A 21,493-nucleotide genomic window follows, 5' to 3' on the forward strand; every position below is an offset into this window, starting at 1 on the left:
TTAACAGCAATGTAAGGCCGGTGTGCAGGCAGCCTTCAGGTGGCGGTGTGTGTCAACACTTCGGGGCCCGGGGGGGGAGACTTAATGAGGTCAGTGACCACCAGACCCGTGCATCTCAACCATTATCTCTTTCCCGGTTTACCTCCTGTGATGTAGAATCACACAAAGAAGGATCCTCCCACTCCTCTGTGATGACGTTTAGTCATGCTACTCCTAGACATGCTCACAGAGTTGTGCTTTTAGAACATTTTTAACATTTACATGGAAGATTTTTAGAAAAACATCTAGGTTCTCTGTTGTTTTTTTTTTATTGTTCATAACTTCACATCACACCTACAAAGCAGAAGAACATGAACATACTCCTAATCCAGGTTTATGCAGGAGTATTCAAAATCTCCTGCCAGTAGCAGTATTAGAACATGGCTACTGATTGGAGTTGGGAGGGACAGAGAGCGCACAGTCTGAGAACACCTGGCCCACCCAGTCAGTTGAAAGGTCTCAACTTAAAAAGCTGTGACCATGCATTGAAAACCTGTCTAAATCTGTCAGCCTTTCCTTTAGGTCAAGCCCTATTGAGTGGAGGGCGGCAACATGGTAACTGGAAACTCAACAATTACCCATTCTTCCTCCACCCAGGTGCTAACATAGCATGTCTGTGTGTCTGTGTGTGTGTGTGTGTGTGTGTGTGTTGCAGGTGGCCAATTAGAGTGGAATATGGCATCAGATTTCTTTCACAGATGTGCTGCTGTATGTCCTGCAAGAGCTGAGGGGCCAATGCCCAGGGGCGCGCTAACACAAACACATATGCTACGTCAACAACAGAGGTTGTGTAGACGAGTACGTCTCACCTCACATCATCTGAGAACGCTCCAGTTAAGAGACGCAAATAAGCAGCATGATGTTGCCACTGAGCTGATGTTGTTGTTGTTGTTGTTTGCTCACTAGGTGTTGACGATGTTGTTTCTGTCTGTGTGGGTGGAAGAGGATAATGGTGCTAACACACCGTCTGGCAATCACATTAAGAACTCAATCACTTTGCCTTCCTACTCACTCCCCTCCATCTCTCATCTCTCATCTCTCTCAACACTAATGGTCTCTACACACCCACTCCTGCACACCGCACTTCTCGGCAGGTGTGGAAATATGTGGAAACTGAAAGCTCAGACTATCTCATCATCTCATCTCTTCTAATGTCACGTAAACATGCCCGACAGACACACACACGAATACACACAAACCTATGATGTTAAGAGTGTAGTTGCTATTGCTGCAGACGTGGCCCGCTGCGTTCTTGGCACAGCAATAGTACAGGCCGTTGTCTTCTGGACTGGCGCTTTTGAAGGTGAGCGTCCTCTCCTTGTTGTTGATCTGATGGCTCTTCTCGGTCAACTTCACCCCGTCCTTGAACCACTGGCATGTCGGCCTGAGAGGGAGAAAGGGATTAAAGAGGATGCGTTGTGAGAGAGATTTATAAGAAGACAAAGAGACATGGTGAACAATGGAGCGCTAAAATATCAGATGCAAAAGGAGACCGGTAAAGATGAACTCAAGGGCATGAGAGAGGCCAACAAGGACAAAAGTTTTTCAGCTGTCCTTTTACTTGACACTGAACTTCACAGAAACTCACCGCGGGTGGCCATCAATATGACAACGCAACGTCACCGGTGCAGAGCTCTCGACCTCTCCCTCTGAGGTGTGCTCCTTCAAAGTCACACCACCACTTTCCAACCCTGCGGGGGAAAGAAAAACAGACAAGCCTGTCAGCAGGAGGAGGGACGCAGCATGAGAGGACAAGAAGAAGAGTTGAGGAGGACAGGAGAGAAGATTGAATTAAGTGGTTGTCCTGTCATCTGTCCTCGTGCGACACATCACAGTGATAATGGGTATGACAGAACTGGGATTCAAGAACAGAGGCAGAGCAGGGACCCACCATAACACTGTGTCGGCTTACATCAGCATTCCACTGTCTTGCACTTAAGAGGCAGAGCCGGGCCTTTACTGTGCTTTTTAATGGATATTCAAAGGACAGCTCATCGAGTTACTCAGTTAAAATGGCTTCTCTGCTGCCAGAGCAGCCCATAAACACAGGAAGAAAGGAAATGGCAAACAGTTAATATGATCCACTTTTAGCAATGTTCCCCGCCCCCCCCCCCACTCATCATAGTCTACAAATGTTTGAAAATTGGTGAGGTGCATCTTCTAAACCCTATTAGTGGTGTGGACGTTGTCACATTACTTTTGTGAGTGTCATCACTCACAAAAGTAACATGAAACTCAATCAATGTTGCCTAAATGACAAATGAACAAGCGACCAAGTCAGAAAAGCAGATGGTGACATTCGTACGCTGAACGCATCACGATGCAGTTGAGAAATGAGGGGAAACGGTTTGGTTTCACCATGCATCGTTTTCATCCAGTGCATCAAATGCATACAACATGTCAAGAAATGTCAAATCTTTCATAAAAGAATGGAAACATATTACTATTTCAGGTTCTATTCATTAACATGTCCAAAAACAGACACATATATGACTTGTGATGAACTGAGGCTTTTTTTCCCTTTTTTTTTTTTTTTTTTTAATAAAAGGGATGATGATGGTTGTTGTAAGATGAGCATAATGTCAGTCTCCACCATAAAAATGCAACACTTGATCCGTTGTGGGCAGCATTTACCTCCTGATAGAGTCACTGCCTGCTGCTGAGCTACATGTACACTTAGGTGGAGAAAAAAAAAAATCTAACATTATTTAGAGAGATCAAGGTTGTCTTCGGTCTCAGTATAGCCTCAGAATACCTCGCTGGAATTCCCCTGATGTGTTGACTGTCAACATACTTAGTGTTTACACAGAATGAGAACATGGGCTAATTGTTACTTAGGTGATGATATACAAGATGTGGCTGCATTGCCTACAGTTACTACACAGTGTGAGGTTCCTGGGTGCACACGTGCATTTTCTATAAAAGCATGTTTGTTTGTGTTTCTATAGTGTGTACATTAGTATATGGGGACTTTGTTTATACATACAGCCTCTATGCATTAAAAATGCATGTGTCGTTCCCTCACACTGAGCTCCATACCTTTGCCCTGTGGCTAAATAGAGTGTGTCCGCATCTGTATGAAATATGCATGGCATGAGCATCCACATAACACAGTAAAGCCAAAGCGAGGGGGCAGCACTTCTATAAGGTCAGAGGGGGCGCTAGAAGAAGACCTTTCACAACGAATTATAAAAGAAACGGAACGCAATTTTCTGCACAATAGAGGAGCATGGGGGAGAAAAGCGGCTCTACAGTAACTTCCCCTGGCTTTAGGCCCCATCTGATCCAGGCACTGCTCATTAACTTCATCCCACCACAGATGCCCCGACAACTGTGCGTGTGAGCTACAATGTGTGCTCACGTGTGTCTGCGTTACAGACAAGTGTTTGTGTATACAGTTGATGATGCTCTGCCCTTTAGCATGAGTGCAAATGTATTCAAACGTCTTTGACGGTTTGGCGCTGGAGACTAACTGTTTGTGTCTCACTCAAGGCCGATACGGTAACTTAGCGAGGGAGAAAAAGAGGAGGAGGAGGAGGAGGTAGTGATGAAGGCCATCCACGCTATGGAGACCTGGGGCCAAACACTCTGACAGACGTGCTATTAGAGCCCTGGAAGTATTAGGGGCTAGCAAAACCAGAAGGGAAAACATTGAGTCACAGAAGAGGAGGAGAAGTGGTTGAGAAAAAGCGTGATAAAACAAGATGTATCATCTCCACTACAACGGAGTCATTTACAAATGACATTGTAGAATTTGTTTAAACCTGTCTGGAGTAACAAGTGGGTGTTCCTAGTTCCAGGAAGTGCCAAACTGTCAACCTCAAAAGCTCAGGCTGATTATGTTAGAAGTTAGAAGTCCATGTGTGTTTTTTCTGCTGTATAAGGCCGAGGGAAAACAACAACAACAACAACAACAACAAACAAGAAGTGTCTTTTTCTAAGGGGGAAAAGTAGCACGAGTTTTAAAATTGGAAAAAGGCATCAGTGGACACAATGCTCGACTAGTGACCGCCTTCTACATGTTTGCAGACATGAGACAACAATGAGTAGTTGTCAACATAACCTGCCTTGTGACTTTAAAAAAAAAAACTGTCCTCCAGCAGTTTAAACCTATTCCTATTATTTCATTTCCAATTTGACCTGGATTTTCCGACGGTCACACATTCCAACCCTTTACTCGACTCATAGCACTATTCACAGTTCAGGTTTCTCCAGCTGTCCCCTTGACAAACAGAAGGCACTCTTTCACAACCTATTAGTGGCAAATACTTGCCCGTAATCCCTCTCAGAATGCATGACTAAGTGTTGGAGCAGCCCTGGCAGCAAACGCCATAATTAGAGGTGTATAATTATTATGCAGGAGGCAGAACAGGAAGTGCTATCAACACAGGGATGATAGCAGATGAATTGTGAGTATATTGTCAAGGCAGATGCTTGGACCGTTCATCCTTCACCGTGCCAAAAAGCGGCTCGGCATGTGTGCATGTGTGTGTCTCTTTCACTCAATGAGCTGATTTGTCGCCATGGAGAAGGGTTTCTCCAACAAAGCAGCAGGGTGGATTGTGTTATCCAGGAGAGCGGTGGGGATATGATTTGACTGACAGCACCCTATGTGCTTGGAAATTACCAAAACATGTGGCAGAGTGGTTTCATATTGTGAACTTTTTTGGGGGGGAAAACCTGCCCGAGCTCAGTCCTGGGAAAAGCGTGACAAATTCAGCACGGTACCAGACAATGTGTCGGGTTTTATCATCTGTGGACGTCAGAGGTCGGCAGGCCAGGCTGCAAACTGCGGTGATTCAGAGAGATGTTGCTGCTCTAACAAGACACAGAAAAGGGAGAAATAAAGGGAGGAGGAGAAAGAGGAAAGTCACTCTGTGGGGGGAAAAGCTGACGGATGGAGCCTGGGTCATTAGGCATGAGGAACTGAATTTTTTAAGCTCACAGATGACAGACAAAACAGCGAGCTGGGAGCATGGGAGAGTGAAGGAAAAGTAGAGCTGTGGTAGCCATTAGTAAGGACGCTCTAAAATGCATCTGCTGAACAAATGTAGGCTAAGGACACAAGCTACGTGATTAAACAACGTTGGCAGGCGTTTACACTGTGCATGTGCATGTAGACAGATTAAATATGGAAGAGAATCTGCCTGCCTGTGTTTCAGGTTTCGACTGCACCATTCCCCCCTCTTCCTATGTGTTGTCTACATCTACGCCCCAGCTGGACGCAGCCTCACCATGGATGCAAAAAGGGATGAAGTGGAGCTAAAAAAAACCCTCTATAAGACAAACAAAGGGAAGATAATTACACTGAATAACTCTCAACTGGCCTGATTTGACCGACCACCATTGAGAGTGAGACAAATGAACTGTCTCTCGGGCAGCAGTGGGAGGAGCGTAACCTAATCTGGTACAGTCCATGTACAGTATATATGGGATACCCCCCCCAACACAACCCCCACCCACAGCACTCGTTTACTACGATGCACGCAAACTCGCATACACATGAGCGAACACACACACACAGGATTAACACCAGAGGGGGGGGTCTGTTCTATAAAGCTGCTTTATCGCCTGTTAAATGTATGTTGGGGAAACATGAGAACATCTGTCATAACAGTCTGATCCGCCTAAAGTGATCCAGAGACGAACAGCTGACCGGCACACTGCGATCGATAGACACATTAATGTTGATATACACAGTAGTACATACAGTATGTAGTGTACAAAAAGTGATTAGGGAGGATTTCTAACACAAGAAACTTAACCCTGTGTATGTGATGCTAAAATACACATGTTATGTGCTGTAAATTGTCCAATTTATCCTTTAAAGCTTCTGTAAGCCATTTGATATCAGACGTCATGCAAAATGTTGTGTGAGATGTTTGGTGAATTAAAAACACATGTGCATGTATCTGCCTCTCAGAAATGTAATCTGATGTAATTCCTTCTTCGTGAGCCGTGTGCACAGTCCAGTGTCGTACTACCTCACCACCTACAAATAATTATCATCTATGATGAATTTATACGTTCAAAAAAAGTCAATTGTGTGAATTATTATGGCTAGGAAGAATTATGCTGGACAGAAGTGGCTCTATAGAAAGATGCGTGGTGGTAATGCCAGTATTCTTTCATATTTAAAATACTGCTATGTCAGTTTCTTTCCAATATTATGCCGTGTCTAGAAACGATGCCCTTGACAGTGGTTAGCTGACCAAAGCAGTGAAGTTGTGAGCCAAAAAAACAAACAAAAAGGAGCAGAACTGCAGATAATCATTTATGGTTTCCTCAACACAAAAATGATTATTGAAGCTTGAACAGGATGTTTAAGTCAAAACTAAGTATATTTTTTAATTGTTTCATTACATATGGGAGAATAATGCAAATGTGTACTAATCTAATTTGTTTTACTCCTTTTACATAAACAAGCACTAGATACATTTCCATGATTTAATTATTTAATAACAAGAAAAAAAAAGAATCCAAAGTTAAAACAGGCCCTTTTCCTCTAACAAAAATGAGATGAATAAAAAGTACAGGGGAATGGTAATGACCTGGCAGATAAAACTGTTTATTCTCGCTCTTAAGAACTGGCGTTTCATGTCCGACTTGTTTTAATATTAACCTGTGGGAGTTTGTCAGTTGGACTTTGTTGACACACTAGATCATGCCTAATTGCGACACATAAAATCAGTTCCCTCCAGATCAGATGAGGTTTGGAAATGCGATCTTCAGAGCTCAACATCACAGACCACAAATATCCACTGGTGAAGACACATCATAGAGCAAGGGTTAAACCTCTGCTTTCTTCCTCCCGTCTGTCCCCCTCCATTCATATCTCAGTTTTCTACAAGGGGGTCTGGACACTCATCTGTTCTTGTAATCAGCCTTTGAACTAATGACAGCACTGCAGAGACAAAACCTCCCACCTCCCGGCTGAATGTGGCTACGGAGGACAACATATTCCAGATGGAGTCATTCCCCCCCCCCCCCGCCACAAAGGCTTTTCAGTAACAACTGGTACCTGAGGGAATTTCACAATACACAAACAAGGTTGTTGTTTTTTTTTTACACTAAAATGGCTGTCCAGACTTCCCGTGCCTTCCTCTGAAACTTAAGAGGATAAGTGAGCTTTGGACTTGGGGCTAGACACAAATGTAAGATACCAGTGTGCCACATTTTAATTGGGGGAAAAAAAACAAAAAACTTTGCAAAAGTGTGAGAAAAACATGATGTGGAAAAGCTGGAAGAAGGAGGGCAGAGTTAATCCGAACCTGAATAATTATATAGCTGGAAGGTAAACTCCTCTCTTCAGTAATTTTCAGACAAAAGCCTTTTGATGGTATATGGGAAAAGAGTGTTACACAATGTAGAAAAAAAAAAAAGAAAAGATACAAGCAACAAGAAACACATGCTTGGTGCCACACATATCCAGTTTCCTTTAGAGAGTGGAGATGAAGCCACGAAGAACAAGGCAACAAGGTGGAAACATTCCTTCAGCTCATACTACCTGTCATCTTATACTGTGACTTTTGTTTTGCTTTTTTGATGCAGAAACTGGATGCACACCCGGGATGCCATTTTGAAACCCTGTCAGCAGGCTATTTTCACTGGGGAAATCAAAGTTTGGTTTACTAGGAGGCTTTTAGTGGCTTGAAATGAAACACTCACACTTGATATTGAAGGAGGCATTGGTGGAGTGGAGCACCTCTCCTGTGGCCGCGTTCTCTACGACGCACTCAAAGTTCCCCGCGTCCAGTCGCCGGTCCACTGCGGTGAACTTGAGGTTGCTGCCCTCCTGGAAGCGCCTCTCGCCGTTCTCCAGAGGCTGGCCATTGTGAAGCCAGCTGTAACCGATGTCGGCCGGATCGCTGACCTCACAGCGGAGCATGGCACTGCGTCCATGCAAGGCATCCTGGGACTTGGGTTCCTTAGTGAATTGGATGGCAGCAGCCTGGATGGACAGAACTGGAAAAGAGAAAATAAAGAGGAAAAGGGGGGGAAAGTAAGTGACAGAGGATAAGAATTAGGCTGCTGTTAACATTTTACAGCTTTTTCCGTTCATTACGCGCGCGCCATAACAACCACTTAGCCTGTGAAGGAATGTAATGTTTAGACTCAACTGGTGAACTGTGAATTACCAAGTTGTAAAATTATCCTTTTCCTTGTAAGTGAGTGATCTGATAGTTCCACAGCACACACACACACACACCTCAGTCGTGTGCCATCAACTAAGTGAGACACGTCCTAAACAAGACATGATGTGCTGTCCTCACACACACCCACACAGTCAAATCTCTAATTCCCACTCATGATACTGTGTACAAGTGTTTTTGTGTTCGAGACATGATTTTTGCTCCACATGTCACTGGACACAGACAGAACACCACTCAGTCCCATTTTGCTGTGGCACCATCACGAGGCAGGACAGAGGAAATAAAATTAAAAACAGAAGAATGGATTCACGGTGCGGGTAACCAGAGGTGAATGTGATGCCTTTTTTTCTGGTGGTTGACTGATAAGGGTTTGTCAATAGCTGATGCCCCGTTTTATTCCCCATTCCCACTGGTCAAAAAATCCATTTATTCCTGGGTTGAAATGTCTTTTTCACCAGCGGGAATGTATTTAACCTGGTGAAATTCTTCTGCTCTATATTTGCCAGAGATGTGCCCATTTCAGTGCAACAGCATCCATCTTCCGACCACTTCTTTAAATTTGGGACAGAGCTAAATGTAATTTATTTTCATTTACTTCATCAATTGGATCATCTAAATAAGGGCCGATATAAAAGATGCAAAATAGTAATATTACGTTTGAAAAGAGTCGCTGCCTTTTATTTCCAAATGCCAAATAGTGTCCATCAATCATTTTTACTTTCCACTTAATTTAATTCCAGGCATTGGACAAAACAGGTACGATTTATCTGTATTAAGAATGAGTCCTGTTAATAATAAAAACTATTAAAATAAACAAAAGCACACAGCTGGGACAGGGAAAACAGGACCTTCCTCAGATCTGAGCTGTCTGACAAACTTTATCCTCTTTAATCTTGTTTAATCCACACACAACAACAAAAATGCATTGTTTGTTCCCCTTGAGTTACGTGTTTTTGAGACAGTGGAATGAGACGAATTGGCTGCTCATCAACTTCCTGTTTATAAAACCACCACAATGATCTATTCATCAGTCGCGAAGGCAGGTGCTCGTCTACTCAATGTTATCATACCTGATGTCAAAGGGTTTGTGATCATAAGGAACAGCCCAACACAAGAGTCCGTTAAGCAGCGACCTACACCTGCTCAACAGAGTGCGTGCCTGTGTGTGTGTCTTCGTGGCCTCCTGCAGACCTGGAGCTAAGTTAAGGTGGACCTTTCAATAATGTTTAATCAAGAGGCCTGTTGACGATGAGTTTAGGTAATCCCTCCATCTCTGACCCTCCTCATCCCACTGCGCCTGTCCTTCTATTCATCGCCTTTGTGTCAGCTGCAGGTGGCTGAGGCCGACAGGCAGAAAAAAAAAGACAAAGCGAGGCAGACCGGCAGGTCAAACTTGTGGATAAGATGAGACAGAATAATCTGCAGTAAATTCCCCCTTTAACTCCATTTTCAGTCCAGAGGAAATTGCATGTACACTTTAGTCACTTAAAGACTAAAATTGGTGGGTGAAAGCAGGATTTTTTTAAACCCAGACAAAGCCCCTAAAAAATTAACAATTGACAATTAACACCAATCCCATTGACAGTGGGTTTTTTTTACCCATACATCACACAGAGAAGTGTCCGAAACAAAACAAGAAAAAATAACTATGTAGATTAGTAGTGTTAACTGAATTTTTTTATGGAATAAATCATACAGAGTGCTACCACACGCTTTAAAAACCCTGCATGCATTTGGGAGGTGAGTGAATGCCAGACAAACACATTGCCATGTAAAAAAAAAAAAAACACATTTAAACCTGAAATTAAACTGGACAGGAGCAAATAGCAAAAGTGCAGAAGTGCTACACATACAGTACTGTATGTAATATGGATTTGTATACTGTGTCTTAATAAAAGCTGTATGCTTGAGCGCTTCTGCAGATCATCCACACACTATATGCAAAAAAAATAAAGACAAGTAAACACAAAGCATATGTAGTTCAAACCTTGTTCAAACAGAAAAATAGCTAAAAGTAAATCCAGGGACATTGATGGTCAGGGGTGGATTTTCATTAAAAAAAAAAAATACATACATACATACATACATACATAGATAAGCACACATTCATTCAAGGCCACTGCATCTGTATGGATGTTGGAGTGAGCTGAGAAAAAGTGAAGCATCAATGTTTTCCAGAGAGTGAGGATTTTACCTGCAGCAATGAAATTAACATCAACCTGATCAAAGCAGTGTTCACCAACTCTGCAATCTGTCAACCTCTGACTGCTTATAATATACCACTTTATATTAATAGATTTAAAGATATATCTGTTACACCCACACATTTACAAGTACAAGTACATAAAATGAATAAAATAGGTTAAACCCCTTAAGTGGTTACAATTGCAAAGAATAGAAAAACAATGACACGTATGCTCCAGCAGATATTTTTAGTCCGTTACGCCTTTGTTTTTCATTTAACACTGGGCCTTGCAGCCAGAGTAATCAATGATGTCTTTAGGGGAATCCTTTGTGGAAGGTTTTTTTTTTTTTTTCCTTTTATGGAGACACTATATTAGAGGTCACAGCCACATGGCCTTTATTTCAGCTGTAAATTCAGTGCAGGAGAGAATTCCACATTCCTTCAGGGACACCACTTGCTGCAAGATGACTGGCTTCTATTTTGCTGTATCAAGGTAAAAATGTATTGTTTGGGATAAAATATCAGTTCACCTCATTTCAACACAGACACTACCAGTCAATGTTTTAGAAGAATGGATTTATAGCATAAATTACTTATGGAGTAAATATACCAAACATCATACTCCATTTTTAATATTTTAAATTCACACTATGTTTGATGTTTGACTGTCACATGAACGCATTTTTCTGACATGCATCACAAGCAAAAATGGCTGCTGTATATTTTTCAAAACAAATATTCAACATAATCATTGACCGTGAGATTATTGTAATTTCAAACATTCCTCGCTACTGCAGTGAACCCCTGTGAAAGTGCAACATGATGATTTATGACACAAAGAATTGTTACAACTCCGTTTATGTTTAACTTAACGGTTGAACAATTCCCATAAGAGGCTGTGAATTTGTTCCATCTGTGTAAAACTGAGATTGAAGACAACAGATGGAGCAGAGGTATCTCCAAAATCCACCACAATCAATCTATCAAGTAATATTCATAGACTGCCGTCTGCCTCCCCGCCAGGCTTTAAGAAGGGATTTGAGGTTGTGTGCCAACTCTGATCACACTGATGCTACTCTGTAGAGTAAAGTTACATGTTTTGGTGAAGATGTGGTAGAGGTGTGGCATGTAGCCGATGGCTTAATTTGAGATGCACATCGATGTTCTAAGTTTGTGTGTGTTTACGTTTAGATCTGTGCAACTAGAGGGAATGACGTCCGGGTAAAGTCCCTGCAGAGGCAACGCAAGTTGATAAGGTGTTTTCACATACCACAGGATGACAGACAAATGAGAGAGAAAGAGAGAGGGAAGAGTGAGAGGGAGAATGCAAGAGAGAGCACGAGAGGGAGGAGTGAAGCACAGTCTATTACATCTTAGGAAATCTGCCAAGTTTACTGTACTGTTCAAACAGCGGAGGCATCCTGACCTACATCTCTCAAACACACGGCAGACCTGCCTTCCTAGCGACACATGTAAACACACACACACACACACACACACACACACTCTCTCTCTCTCTCTACCATCATCACATATTAACTCAGCAACACAAATTCCAGTCGAGATTCATCCGTCTGGCCAAATCAATATAGTTAATTCAGGTCACATTTTGTAAATGAGTCACACAAGGAATGAAGTTAAAAGAGAAAGCTCGGATCCTCACGGTGACAAAGCAAAGAGATAAGTGGGGGCAAATGCTATCCTGACTCGACTGAAGGCTTTTCACCAGTGAAGGTGGTTGAAAGGGAAAGTTAAGGATTAACAAATAGTCCAAAACAGGTTTAAAGAAAAGGATTTTCTAACAACAAAAACTGGGTTCAAGTTCATGTTGATCAACAAATTGATTGATCAACTTTCAGCACTATTTAAAATATGATTTTAACCCAGAAAGCTGTGTAAAGCTGTAGTTGATTGATTCATCTTATTAAAGAAAACTCTTGTTTCTTTTTCACTGGTTGAGGAAAAAACAAGAGGTGTTCTGGCTCTGATTCCAATCAATATGCACTTACCGGGAAAAGCTTACAACACACACGCTAATGCACCTGAATAAGTAGCATTAGCATAGAGTTATGAATTATTAATAGTTCCACATTTTTTTTTAAATAGTATGAGTTTCCCCCAGATTTTGATTTAAGTATCTGGAAATAAGTTGTTCAACTGAAAGTAGGTTAAAGATAGAGGGGGGGTGGACTGCTGAGAGGGGTAAAATATCTGCACACAGGGATTCTCCTCCTCAGCTCAGTGCACAGCCGACCCCATTAGGCTGGGCTCGGCTGTCAGGGCTGTCAGGTGGAAGACGCCTTTAAGTCGGCCTGACAGCCAAAACCCACCATAATGGGCTCATCAGCAGCCCACACCTCCCTTCTCTCCGTCTCAACTTCATCTGCTTGCAAAGGCAGGCAGAATCAGTGGTGCCGATTCATATTTCACAAAAACACTGTACTGTATCATCATATCAGCTCAGGAGTGACTACAAGTCACAGAAAAAAAAGACACGACATACAATAATAAGCACAAATTATTAAATTGTAGTCGCATATGAAGCTGTATTTATAAAACTGCATTGATTAATTAATTCTAGAACTGTAGTGGAACGTTTTACAAAAACACACATTTAGTGCTGGGACAATTCACAGTGGAATCACTGAGTAACCAAGTTAAAGCACAAAAAAAAAATCATATTAAGAAGTTAGATGGATGTCATGTGTGAGGCACGACGGGACAAAGTGGCAGAAAATACTCACGACTCAAAGACAAACTGAGTTTGAGGGACAATGAGCGGAAATTAAATTGCCCTGAAATCATGAAAATATGGTGACGTTTGAAGAACCCAGACAGTCATTTAATAACACATTCATCTGAAAGACTCCCAAACTTTGAAGACTATTAAACGTCAATGTGAGTCAATAAATATTTTTCATCTTTTTGAAAATCAAAACAGAAGCTTGAGGGTTACGCCAAAAACCTTTAGTCCAAATGCTAAAAACACTCATGGACACAAATATCACACACACACACAGACATCATGATAACATATCTGGTACAAAACGATGGTTTTAGACGATCGGATAGATGTTAACACATGTACACACACGCTAACACTGTGCAAGTAAATGAATGATTTCAAAAAGTTCAAATGTACTCGTGTAAACGAGAACATTAATCACTTCACATCAAGAAAAACATCCAAGATGGCGTCATGTTATCAGTGAAAATATTGTTATCAGAGTTATCTCTGTAAGTCTCTCTACAAGAGCTGCAGAAGGATGACAAGGGAAGCAGGGACGACACACAGCCCCGACGCTGCAAGAGGTTAAAGGTGGGGACGCCTGCACATGCACAGACACACACTTGGCACCAGGCACACCCACTGTGGGAGCTCAAATGGCCCTTGTATGTGTGGTTTAACAGCCTCTCATTGGTCTGTGTCAAAGCGAGACATCTGCTCTGAAATGTTCCATAGTGACAGGATAGCAGAACGGGGAATTGTGGAGTCGCAGAGACGGCCATCACTGACAGAGCGTGAGACAGTGACTCAAACATTCAACATGGCCGCCCAGAGTATATGATCCAGTTAAGAATGAGAGCAACAAGACGCCATATTTACTAAATCTGAAAAAAAGAGAGAGAAACAAGTAGTGTCCGTCTTGTTGGATCAATTATTAACAAGAGTTCTCATGAGATCTGAAAGAAAGCCAAGCAGAATTTGAAGGCTGAATAAAACCTATTATGTAGTTCATTTCAATTAAAAGGTCAGAAAAGGGTCTACACGACAACTAGTGACTGGAAAAAACATGTCATTCATTTTTCAACATACTGAACGTGTAAGCTGTGAGGAGGGGGAACATTCTCTCTCTTGAAAAAGCATCTATTTTAACAGCAGCTGTGAGGATGTCTCCTTATTATTCAAATGTGTATTCTATCAGGCTGTGAAAAAGGTCAAGATTTTAAATCAAAGTAAATGGTTCCCTTTATGCTCAGGCTCAAGTCACGAGGGAAGGGAAAACATACATATTATTATTTCCAGTAATTTAGCAATGAATGCAGACCCTGTCTTGAGCACTGGAATGCCAGGCTAAAAAGATTTGCTTCCCAATTACAGTGGACATCAAATAAAGAGAAAAGGAGGGAAGCAGAGGAAGAAACAAGCATAGTGTGGCCAAACTGATGCACATTAATGTGTCTAATATGATTATTAAACTACATGGAAGCAGAGTTTAATGGGTTTTTAGTACTGAGCATCAAAGAGAACAAGGGGAGTAAGGATTGAGTGAATTTCTTCTTACATTTCTTTGATCCAACTATTTATAGTGGTATAATTAGTTATAAATAATAGTATAATGACTGTGGTGTCTACTGCAGCATCTTTTAGTGTCCCACTATATTTATACTATATTGTATATCTTAACTATTAACAGCAAGGGAGATTATGAGACTTTTAATGTAGACTTAACGTTAACAAAACATCATGAAACCGAGACGGACGGCGTGATGTGAATACTCATCACTGTGGCAGGCAGATAACCATCCGTCACAGAACAAGCTTGTTTCTTAAAAGGCTGAAGCAAAAACTGTGACAGATTCATCCTCAGTTACGTTTGTTGACTGAGATGTTACGGAGATACACTGGGGTGGTGATGAAGGGCAAAGTCATGGGAAGCACTGAAGCCTAGTCAAAGCGCTTTCATGGCTTGTCAACGAATGTGTGTGTGTGTGTGTTTGTTTTCCTCCGACTCTTCTCACTGTCTCCTTGAACACTGGCTGGCAGAGGATCTTTCTTTTTTTAAACTGACAACTTTTAATAAATAATAAATACTCCTGTAAAAATAGGTATAACACAGGTACGACTGCATGGTAAGCTGCTTCTTTATTCATGAAAACTTTATTAGATAGTTTTTGAAAATTTCTCTTATAATTCTCTTATCTGAATTGTTATCAGAGGTTAGGAACTATTCTCAGATACTGATATCAACACATGTTCACGCTATACGCCAATCTCGTGGTCGGTACTTTCTACAATTCTGTGTGTCAGCAGTAGTTTGGTATTTCCAATGTAAATTACACAGACAATTCACCGGAGCGTGAAGCCGAACTGACGCCCCAAACCAAGAGGTCAGATTGCGAAATTTAGCTTGACAGCAGAGATGTTAAACAGGACAGAGGCACACCAGGTACAACATCTTTGTCCATCCATTGCAACAGAAGTGACAGTTGACTTCACCCAACACTGATCTCATTGTTGAACTGACCTTAGTAGACTCCACATGGGGAACTTTGCCCTCAAATTACTTCTAAATCATGTTTAAATAATGCAAATGGTCTCATTCATACAGCACTTCACAGTTAATCGCAGTGCTTTCCAGCTCAAATGTTTATAACGTAAAAAGTACTACTTTTCAGAGCGAGGGCTACAGATACGATTGTTTACTTTATACCAAGTAGTTCGAGTTTTGATATATCAAATCGTTGTTTGGACAACCAATCACTTGTTCTGGCAAACTAACGGTCAAAAGCCCAAAATACTGAATGTATTCATAGGTAGGTTACGCTTGATAAATGACTTAAAAGAATACTTTGACATTTTGCAAAGCTTCATGTTGAGAGTAAGATGAGAAGATTGATAACTACTCTGATATCTGCATGTCCGCTATGAAGGTAAAGAAGGTAAGCACAGTTTAGATTACACAACCCTCTGACATTGGGAAATAATGTGTGAAACTAAGCCTGTCTACAGGTTGACTGCTAATATCTTACTGAAGCATGAAGTCTGTCACGGTTTTGATGTTGTATACTGCTCTTTTTCTCCTCCTCCTTCTCTGTGATGAACAGTTATTGTATTTCTGTGCAGGTATCAGCTACCATCAACTCTTTCTAGTTTCTGAGTGTTTCAGGATGCGTCGGGAAGATTTCAGTGGGCGTCCTTAATCATTTTTACACTGAGCAACTCCAAATCATGTGCCAATCAGGAGGGATTGGCTGCAACTTGCAAAACAAGTCTGAGAAAGGAAAATGGGGCTGAAAATTGTGTACTGTGAACTCGGCTTTGGTATAAACAAAAACAGGAGCTCTGTCCAAATACATTCAATTCAGACTGAAAGGGCACCGACATGAAAGAATGAGTCCCTGCTGTCTCCTTCCATTATGTCCAAAGAACTGTCCTGAGGTAGTATTTTATTCTCTGTGGGACATGCAGCAGTAGCACACATCACTGTGTTCATTGTGCTGCTTCTAATTGAAAACCGTGTTCAAAGCAGCAGAACCAGGAGCCTTTTTTTTTTTTTAACCAATGACATCGGTATGCATAGCCACTTCTTTAATCCAATCGCTGCTTTCATTGTACCAGGTAATTGCACTGTGGAGAGTCAGACTATGCAGAGTGCCTTGCTCCTGTGCTAAAAGAGGACCAGGCTTATTATTAAAAAGAACCCGAGATCACTATCAGTTTTTGTCTTCTCCTCTCCATCCTACCTCTGACAGCAGGGAGTGAGCCCCGCACCGACTACACAAGGACCCCTCCTCACCTTATTTCTAGGCAACAGTGGCATGGCAACCATCATGCAATGGACCAGACCACTCCATCATTTCTGCTTCACACTAGTCTCAAATAGCAACCATCGCCTTTGAAATCTCACTAGAGTTTCAGGTAGTGTGATTGCATTTTGACAGCCGACTCCTAATATGAGCGCTTCATTTGAACCACGACAACTCTTAAATTGCAGTGTATTTTTTTTGATTACAAGAATTCCCGTTCATCGGAAAACCACATGGGATGACATTTTGACAGAAGTACGTCACCTCTCCGACACAGTCATCGAATTCCCCTCCACTCCCTCCCAACGAGTCGCTGCTTGCCAGTATACCTCTGCCTTTGAAATGAAGAAGTGCTCCATGTGGTTTCGAAAAGCAGGGGAAAATAATAACAACACTCATTTAAATGTGTGAGTGGGTGAAAGGGACGAGAGGTAAGCCCTGCAAAACATTTATATCTTATTAAGCTCACAATGAGGCAGTCACATCGAGAGCTAGGCTTCGCCTTAACACTGCTCCAGGTTTGTTTTAATAGGCCGCCCATCCCCGGCCATTAGTGCCTCATTATCAATCGCACTACGAGGCCTGCAGCAGGCTTCAGGCTGAGGCTGAGGACTCGGACTTATTTAACCACTAAGGATCACTCGTAGGGATCTTCGTTACACATCCAGTAGGGGAATAAAATACACAATCACAGTTCAGATTTAAAGATAAAACACTGAAATGAATCGCTTCGCACAGTAATTGATTTTGCAGAGAGATTGTTTCATGAATAAACCCTTACAAGTACAAAAAGATTTTCTCACAATTGTCGACACCATGTCAGAATTTTGGTCTTGCGATTAGACTTTTTGTTCCAGTGTCACCAATTTTAAGCTGATCATTTTGCATCAAACATTTGACTCGTCTTTTATTGCTGAGGTTTGTTCACTTTAATGCGGCGCACATTTGCCATGGCATTATAGTGTCACGCTCCCATCGTCATTTGATAACATGAGGTTTAAATGGAGCCCCAGCACATGAAAAACCCTTTAGACCAGACATGAGCCACATCGCTCATCAACAATCCCTGTACAGCCCTTTCTGTCCCTCTACACCAGACTTCATAACTGTCATGCTGTATTTAAAATACTGACATGTGAGTGTGGCCAGCTCTCACCTACTTTCAACACCCACTCATAAGAGGCTGACTGTTGAAACACAGGCAGCCTAATGCATCCCTGTGTAGCCCACAGTGGTTGAGGACAAGAGCATGAGCCAGAAAAGAGGGGAGGAGAAAGAAGGAGAGGTACAGAGGAAAAAAAAAGAAAAAGGCACTGATAAGAGGTCATACAATTTGTCTGGAACGCCCAAACAATGATGCCGAAAAACTTTTGCGGCGTCCACAGATCTGATTTTGGCCATGAAAGGGGGCCATGGGTATTATTACCCATGGTGCACAGCGCACTTGATCCACAGCCAACCCCTGCAGCTGTGCTCTTGCGAGACAGAATGAATATGGGAGCAATTATTAGATTAAGAAGGATTAGGCTTTGCTCAGGTAAGGCAGGCTGTGTCGGACGCATTCCTGTCCCTTTGGTCTTGGAAAAACTGGGCACTAATCCAGTAATGACAACACTTTTATGGGGAAAAGTACAGCAGTGGAGAGTAAATGCCACTATTTCTTTAACATGTTTAGTTTTTTTTTTCTTTTTTTTTATACAACAAAGGCGCCACACACAGCAGACAAGAACGCCTAATGCAAACTGTTTACACAAGTAAGCACTATAACAACCCTGCAGAGGGCATGCACAAGAGGATTTATTATCAAACTAAATACAAAGGAACATAAATATCAAACATCTGGGGTCACACTCCGAAATATTTTTCCAACACTATGAGCCAAAGACGGAAGATTAAGTCACTGTGAAACCGAGGAGCTCAGCAGTTTGCAGCCGGGTTAAATATGCACGTCTGATAAATGTTTAAGACAAAAGACCGCTGTGTAAGTGGGAGTTGGAGAAGTGAAGCCGGCTGTGGCAGGCCTGTAGATGCAGCCTCAACAGAGCAATATGACACATATGAGATAAAGCAGAGCAGGAAGTTTTGGGATGCTGTTTCTAACTCTCCTGCCCGTGAAATGTGATCTGTGATGAATTTGATGGATTAAACAGATAAAGAAGAAAATACCTCCACATCACAACCCAGAGCCAAACATGCAGCAATCACAGGACAATACATCTACAGAGCGGCAGAGCTGCTCCTCGTATCAACAGTGGTAACAAATGACTGTTCCCTCGCTGGCTTTGGCAGCAGGTAGGCACCGAGTTCTTGGCTGACAGTGTCGGCCTCTTCTCCACAGGCTGCTCTGGCAAAGGCCTGCTCCTCTGTCCAGACACGAGTGCCAACCAGGAATGTGGTGGAACTTTTCAATCCCCTTTGCAAACTATCCAGCATGGTAAAAAGTAAGGGGAGATAAGAAGGAAGAAAGAAATCTTGCAGTAGAAATAGTAGAAAAAAAAACCCCAAAAGAATTTCAGGAGAAGAAGCCTCAAGGACGGATTCTTTCATTCGAAGGTAATTTGGGCTTTTGGTTTCATAAAGGCTGTTTTCTATAGTTTACACCTCATTACCAATCATACTAAAAAGGACAGGAGATTGTGTGGGAAATACGAGTTTTGCAATTTTTTTTCTCGAGTAATCACATTCAGTTGCTAATACACTGAAGTGTATATTTAAGCAGGACCATTAAAAAGGGGCTTTTAAATTAGACCCAAGACCAGTTTTATGATCCAAAGAGACAATTAACAAAGATGGCAGGAAGGAATAATTAATGATGGATGGATGGACATACCCTATCATAAAGTCAGATTATTTCAGTTATTCAATGGGGCTCGAGAGTACAATAAAGACTCCATTAAACCCAACCTTCTCTCTCATTCTTCCTTGTATAGCTCTCTCATCACATTATAACTGTATATCTGTCGCATCTGGCCTTTGGAGATGTGTTGTTAAAGGCTTCCAATTTGCCTCTGGTAGAAGCCATTTCCAATATCCTAATTGAGGAAACCAAGAAACTGAAACTATTTATGTTGTTCTCTCAATAGAACATGACTGAGGCTGACAAAAGACACAGTAAATAAAGTTTGACATGCGATTTCACGAGAGCATGTAAGAGGGTTGGGTGTGTAAAAATTCCTTCTGAAGAATAAAATAAAGACATGGGTGGGCTCCTGGCCTCTCTGCATCTACCTCTCCCCTCCCTTCTTCCCTCATGCAAACATATACAGATGTTGATGCTGGCAAGGGGGGGAATCAAACAAACCTGGCAACCAGGTTGTTTTCAGGACCAGTCAGTTCTGTGGTGTATGTTTCCTAGCAGAGCTTGGCTGGCTCTGCAGAGTGAGCTCAATAGTGGTCGCCACAATTTAATTAGCCACAACCTCTTTGGACAGAAGTCTACTGTAACTAAAGTCACTGGAGTCTTTACAGCTGCAAGAAAGGTCACTGTGTGCAGGGACCCCATAAGTGCAAGTGTGTATTTTATGAATCTGTTGACACTGTACACACCGGAGCAGAGGGCAGATCTCCAACACTGCACACATGTACAGTAGTGTCAATGGGAGCAAAGGATCCTTTTGCTAAGAGCAACATAACACAAAAGGAACTTATTCTTCTCAGAGTTGTTATACCTTCACAGCATTTGAGAAGAAGATATGCAAACTATGGCTCTGGTGCGTCATTGAGCCATATAATATAGTAAGATACGCCTATAAAATCCAAAGGTTTTTGAGATTCTAAGCCACTATTTTCTAACATAAGTGTTTGAAGAGGAGATACTAATAAAAAGTAAATAATAACCACCCAAAAGAATGGGTGTCATCTAAAAAAAAAAAATACTTGACATCAAAACCATTATGAGAGTTAAGGAGCAGTTGAGACGGTCATTCTAACACTTTTCTAATGTACATAGGTTGCATCATCAAAAGATGTACAGTGATACTAAACTTCATTCCAGACATTCACTACAAACCCCACAGAGTTTCTCTGTATGTCCACAGTATGGGGGAGGTCTGCCATCCTACTCTTGTACTAAAACATGGCTCAAGTGATTTGATCCTAATGTTTCTTGAGTGTGTCTGTCTTATATCGTGTGTATTCCCCGCTGTAATTACAGCTGCCAATTGTGACTAGATTCCAAGATATATTTTAGTTCCATATGTTAACAGGACCACTGGGACTACTCAGTATAAACTGTTAAGTTCGTTGAGACAGAACATTGTGGTCAAGTTTGCATAACTGCCAACATATCCATCTGATACACTTTTATTTCTTCTTTGTCTTTATTAATGTGGGGGGGGGACACACACCCATTCAGTTGTGTTCCCCCAGAACATTGAAATCCTGTCTTGATTCAACCTTTTACATTTCCATCATAACTACTAAAACTACTACTTTCGACGTGCATCTTTAGATGCAATTAGAACATATTTCTCTTTGAAATTTAAATGCATCAATTCTATGTTTCGTGTAAACCTGTCATTTAATGTATCATAAAAGGACATCGGAGTGTGTGCCACTTTCAAATCTCATGAGATGATGCGTGTGC

The 21,493-nt window shown here is 41.8% G+C and overlaps 1 protein-coding gene across 2 annotated transcripts in view; it reads right to left on the bottom strand.

The window, feature by feature from the left end:
- ptk7b (protein tyrosine kinase 7b) overlaps positions 1–21,493 on the bottom strand; it is a 67,966-nt gene that overhangs the window by 14,529 nt on the left and 31,944 nt on the right. For both annotated transcript variants that reach the window (XM_058651619.1, XM_058651618.1), the window contains exons 2-4: positions 7,708–8,004; positions 1,628–1,730; positions 1,239–1,423 (exon numbers count right to left, since the gene is read on the bottom strand). In XM_058651619.1, the coding sequence (XP_058507602.1) occupies positions 1,239–1,423; positions 1,628–1,730; positions 7,708–8,004 (585 nt within the window). The remainder of the gene's footprint in view (positions 1–1,238; positions 1,424–1,627; positions 1,731–7,707; positions 8,005–21,493) is intronic.

Source organism: Solea solea, chromosome 15 (assembly GCF_958295425.1).
Source record: "Solea solea chromosome 15, fSolSol10.1, whole genome shotgun sequence".
Lineage (NCBI taxonomy): Eukaryota > Metazoa > Chordata > Actinopteri > Pleuronectiformes > Soleidae > Solea > Solea solea.